Genomic DNA, 4,412 nt, shown 5'->3' on the forward strand with positions numbered 1-4,412 from the left:
GTCCCCACCCGCGACATCCGGGAGCCGCCCGCCCTCAAGGTGCGCGCCCGGGCACCCAGCGCAAGTCCGGGGAACAGCGGACCGGGCCCGGGAGCCGGGGAGGGGGTGCGCGGCTGGGAACCCGAGCAGGGTCAGCCCAAGACCCCCACCGCGCTCTGCTCCTGGAGGGCTGGGTGGGGTCCCGGGTTCCGCGCTCTGCGCTCCCCGACCAGGTACGCGGGGTGGCGGTGTCGCTTCCAGGACGACGAGGTGCCGGAGGAACAAGTCCCGGGAATTCTGCGCTCGCCGCCGAGCCCGTCAACGCAGCCCAGAGGCTGTGTCCCCGCTCCCAGGATGCAGCCCTGGCCATGCCCCCTGGGTGCTGCCAGACGCCCGCCCCCAGCCCTGTGCGGGCCTCCAGGGGCACTCTGGCCACTTCTGCCCTGTGCTGCCGCTCCGGAGGGTGTGGTCAACTGGGTATTCAGCCCAGATAGGGATCCACAAGCCCCAGGGCCCAGGACCCCCTTCGGGACACAAGGGTGGCCCAGATAGACAGGAGGGCTTGACCGGAGCAGCCCTGGAGGGTCCTCAAAAGGTTGGAGCAGGCTAGCCCGGATCTCTACTCCAGCAGGCCCAGGGACCTCCTGACCGGTCCCTTTAACCCTTTATTGGGCTTGTGGAGGGTGGGATGGAGAGCCAAGCCCCCCAGCCCGATGGGCAGTCAGAAGCGGGCAGCTCTGCGGTTCTGCAGGACGGCCGGGTGGCGGTGCACACCCTGGCCTATTGATGCTCTGGGCTCTGGGGAGACCTTGGGATGGACTGGTGCAGCCCTCTCACAGGCTGGAATTGGCCCCGGGCCTGGGAGACTGGTCCCCAGCTTTCCCGGTGGATCCAGGATGCTGGGACAGGAGCTGGAAAGGGGCATTTACAAGCTTGTGCCATCCAGGTCTGCAAGAACGCCCACCCAGCGCCCCCAGCAGGGCAGGGCCAGCTTCTCTCTCTGGCCCTGGCTTGAAGGCCTAGGGACAACGTGTCTTCAGAGCCGACCTGGCTCTGAGGCCCACGGCCAGCCTTGGCGGACCTTCTTCACCTGGGGCCCCACCTCCTGCATCCTCAGGTTGGGCTGCCGAGGGTCAGAGGAGTTGGAAGGAGAGAGGGGAGGAAGGAAGAGGGGAAGAAGGAAGAGGGACTCTAGGGGGCTCCTCCTGCAGCAGCGCTTCCTCTCCCTGAGCCTGGGGACCTTGTGCCCCAAGGAAAAGTCCCCGGGGACCCTCTGTCCCTCTATCCCTGACTCAGTCCCTCAGTCTGCCCTTGCCAGGAAGGCCGCTGCCCAGACCCTGGCATGCTGGCTTCAGGTAGTCAGGAGGGAAGAGTCACCTCCCCCCGCCGTTCTCCTTCCAACCACAGTTGTCCCGGCCTCCTCTGAGCTTTAGCATGAAGCTTGGCACATGACTGCGTGTAAGGGGGTGGCAAACTGGAGGCACCCAACTTCATGTTTGGTGTAAGGGTGTCAGGGCCCCCAGACACCCCAGGCTGACTCCCTTCCCCTCCCCACAGTACGGCATTGTCCTGGACGCTGGTTCTTCACACACGTCCATGTTTATCTACGAGTGGCCAGCAGACAAGGAGAACGACACGGGCATTGTGGGCCAGCACAGCTCCTGTGATGTTCCAGGTGAGACCCAGCCCGGCCCAGCCAGGACACCCACTCACTGCAGGGTCTCTGGGGCCCTCTCCAGCCTTAGCCGGTGCATTTCCAAGCACTTAGGGCCTTCTGCTTACTGTTGGGTGGGGCTCACTCCCGGCAGAAGCCCTGGAAAGAGAGAGAGGCTGGGCCCCCCGCGTCTGGGTGGGGCCAGGAGTCGTTTGCGTTCTAGAAAGGAAGCCCAGGCAGCAGGTAGGAGGTTTTGGGTCTTGCCGGGCCCAATATTGGCTTCTGTGCCCCAGATGGAGCAGGAGGAGGTCTGGGGGCCTGGCGGGCACACCCAGGCAGGCCCCAGGAGGCCAACCTGGGTCGACCATGCCCAGGGCTTTGTCCTAGCACCTGCGCTCACACCTTCTCAGCAGGCAGCAGCCTCGGTCTCTAGGTGGCGGCTGGGCCCCTTCGTCTCCAACCTGGGCGTTTCTGGGGGCTTAAGCTGGGAAGGTGTGCCACCTGGTCAGGGAGCCCATGGCCCCTACCCCCACTCTCACTCTCCTGGCCTACGGCCCACCTAGGGGCTGCCCGTGAGGCACAGGCTCATCTCTCTGCCTTCCTCTAGGCGGGGGCATCTCCAGCTATGCAGACAACCCTTCTGGGGCCGGCCAGAGTCTTGTTGGATGTCTTGAACAGGCGCTTCGGGATGTGCCCAAAGAGAGACATGCGGGCACGCCCCTCTACCTGGGAGCCACAGCGGGTATGCGCCTGCTCAAGTGAGTGTGCCTGTGCCCTGGCCCTGTCCCCATGATAGCTTTTGGCTGTGACCCCTTGTGGGGTGGACCCCGAGTACTGCCACAGCAGGCTCACAGCCACCTGGGGAGGAGGCCTCTTGGAGTTCTCTGTGTTTTGCAGCCTGACCAATCCAGAGGCCTCAACCAGTGTGCTCACGGCAGTGACGCACACACTGACCCAGTACCCCTTTGACTTCCGGGGTGCACGCATCCTCTCGGGCCAGGAAGAGGGAGTGTTTGGCTGGGTGACTGCCAACTACCTGCTGGAGAACTTCATCAAGGTGGGCCCAGCAGCTAGCCAAAGAGGCAGGGGGTGTGGGTGCCCTCGGTCCCTGGTTGACCCCACACTGCCCTCTCCACAGTACGGCTGGGTGGGCCGGTGGTTCCGGCCACGGAAGGGGACGCTGGGGGCCATGGACCTGGGGGGTGCCTCCACCCAGATCACCTTTGAGACGACCAGTCCAGCCGAGGACAGAGCCAGTGAGGTCCAGCTGCGTCTCTACGGCCAGCACTACCGAGTCTACACCCACAGCTTCCTCTGCTATGGCCGTGACCAGGTTCTCCAGAGGCTGCTGGCCAGCGCCCTTCAGGTGCCCCTCCACCCTGGCTGACCTGCACTGCACCATCCCCTCCTGGAGCAGAGCCTGGACAGCCACCATGCTGTGGAAAGCTTCTCCAGGCTGGGCTTTAATTGGCTGGAAAGACAGGTGGGAGGGTCAGAGCATGAGCAAAGGCCCAGTGGCTGGGCTGGGCCTGGAGAAGGGAGGGCCAGGGACGTCTGTCAGAGGGAGCCCGGTCATGGGGCATTGGGATCTGTCAAGCAGGCAGTGGGGAACCATGGATTGCCCCTGAGCACAAAAGTGAGGTTGCCAGAGTGAGACCTGGGGGAGGTTCGTCAGGCTGGTCCTCTGGAGCGGTGGTGGTGCCGCCCTGCCATGCTGGTGATTCCCCCAGACCCACAGCTTCCACCCCTGCTGGCCAAGGGGCTTTTCCACCCACGTGCTGCTTGGGGATGTGTACCAGTCACCATGCACCATGGACCAGCGGCCCCAGACCTTCAACAGCAGCGCGAGGGTCAGCCTGTCGGGAAGCAGTGACCCCCACCTCTGCCGAGATCTGGTTTCTGGGCTCTTCAGCTTCTCCTCCTGCCTCTTCTCCCGATGCTCTTTCAACGGGGTCTTCCAGCCCCCAGTGGCTGGGAACTTTATCGTGAGTAGGGTCAGACGGGTGGCGGCAGGTGCCCTGAGGGGCTGGGGTCTGCTCACAGCGTGCCTGTGCCCCCTTACAGGCCTTCTCTGCCTTCTTCTACACGGTAGACTTCTTGCAGACTTCAATGGGGTTGCCCGTGGCCACCCTACAGCAGCTGGAGGCAGCCGCAGTGAACGTCTGCAACCAGACCTGGGCTCAGGTGAGTCCCGCTCCCCCCCTCCAGGGCTGTGCGGAAGGGCTCAGCCTTCACGTCCGCATACCTCCCCAGCCCCGCATGGACGGGCCTTTCGGAGTACCCGCTGCAGTGGGGGCGATGGCAGGCATCAGGCTGACTCCAGAGGTGGTGGGGATGTGGCCGGGAGGCTGTGAACAAGTCGGGCAGGTTGGAGAAGCTTCGCCAGGCCCGACCTTCATCCCAGATCTGGAGGGCAGAAGGGAGGCCGGTGCCCAGGTTTCTGGCTTCTGCCACTGGTCCCTCCATGGTGCCACGCAAGGGAAGATGGAAATGGGGCTGGGCACAGGGAGTGTGCTCACCGGAGACTCCAAGAGAAACGTACGAGCTGTCCCAGAACTGGGGTGGTGAGCGAGGCCCCATCTCGTCCTCCCAGGGCCTAATCTCAGACAGACTGGGGTGGGGGAGGTTGGGACTCAGACCTGGAGCTCGTCCTGTTCTCCTGACCACACACCAACGTGTTGCTGCCCCCGCTCCCTGGTGGCCATGCCTGCTGTCCCTCCTCACTGGCCTTCCAGGCACGGGCGCTGGCTGGGGAGGGATGGAAGCATGCCCAGCCGGG

General features: G+C 64.5%; 1 protein-coding gene across 1 annotated transcript in view; it reads left to right on the plus strand.

The window, feature by feature from the left end:
• Positions 1–6: 6 nt before the first annotated feature.
• Positions 7–4,412, plus strand: part of ENTPD2 (ectonucleoside triphosphate diphosphohydrolase 2) — a gene marked incomplete at its 5' end in the record, with an annotated part of 8,632 nt that continues 4,226 nt past the window's right edge. Inside the window, 7 exons of the mRNA XM_011957399.1 lie at positions 7–39; positions 1,537–1,654; positions 2,241–2,391; positions 2,531–2,690; positions 2,772–2,999; positions 3,364–3,618; positions 3,698–3,817. Of these exons, the coding sequence (XP_011812789.1) occupies positions 7–39; positions 1,537–1,654; positions 2,241–2,391; positions 2,531–2,690; positions 2,772–2,999; positions 3,364–3,618; positions 3,698–3,817 (1,065 nt within the window). The remainder of the gene's footprint in view (positions 40–1,536; positions 1,655–2,240; positions 2,392–2,530; positions 2,691–2,771; positions 3,000–3,363; positions 3,619–3,697; positions 3,818–4,412) is intronic.

The sequence above is a fragment of the Colobus angolensis genome, unplaced genomic scaffold (genome assembly GCF_000951035.1).
Source record: "Colobus angolensis palliatus isolate OR3802 unplaced genomic scaffold, Cang.pa_1.0 Scaffold44, whole genome shotgun sequence".
Taxonomy (NCBI): domain Eukaryota; kingdom Metazoa; phylum Chordata; class Mammalia; order Primates; family Cercopithecidae; genus Colobus; species Colobus angolensis.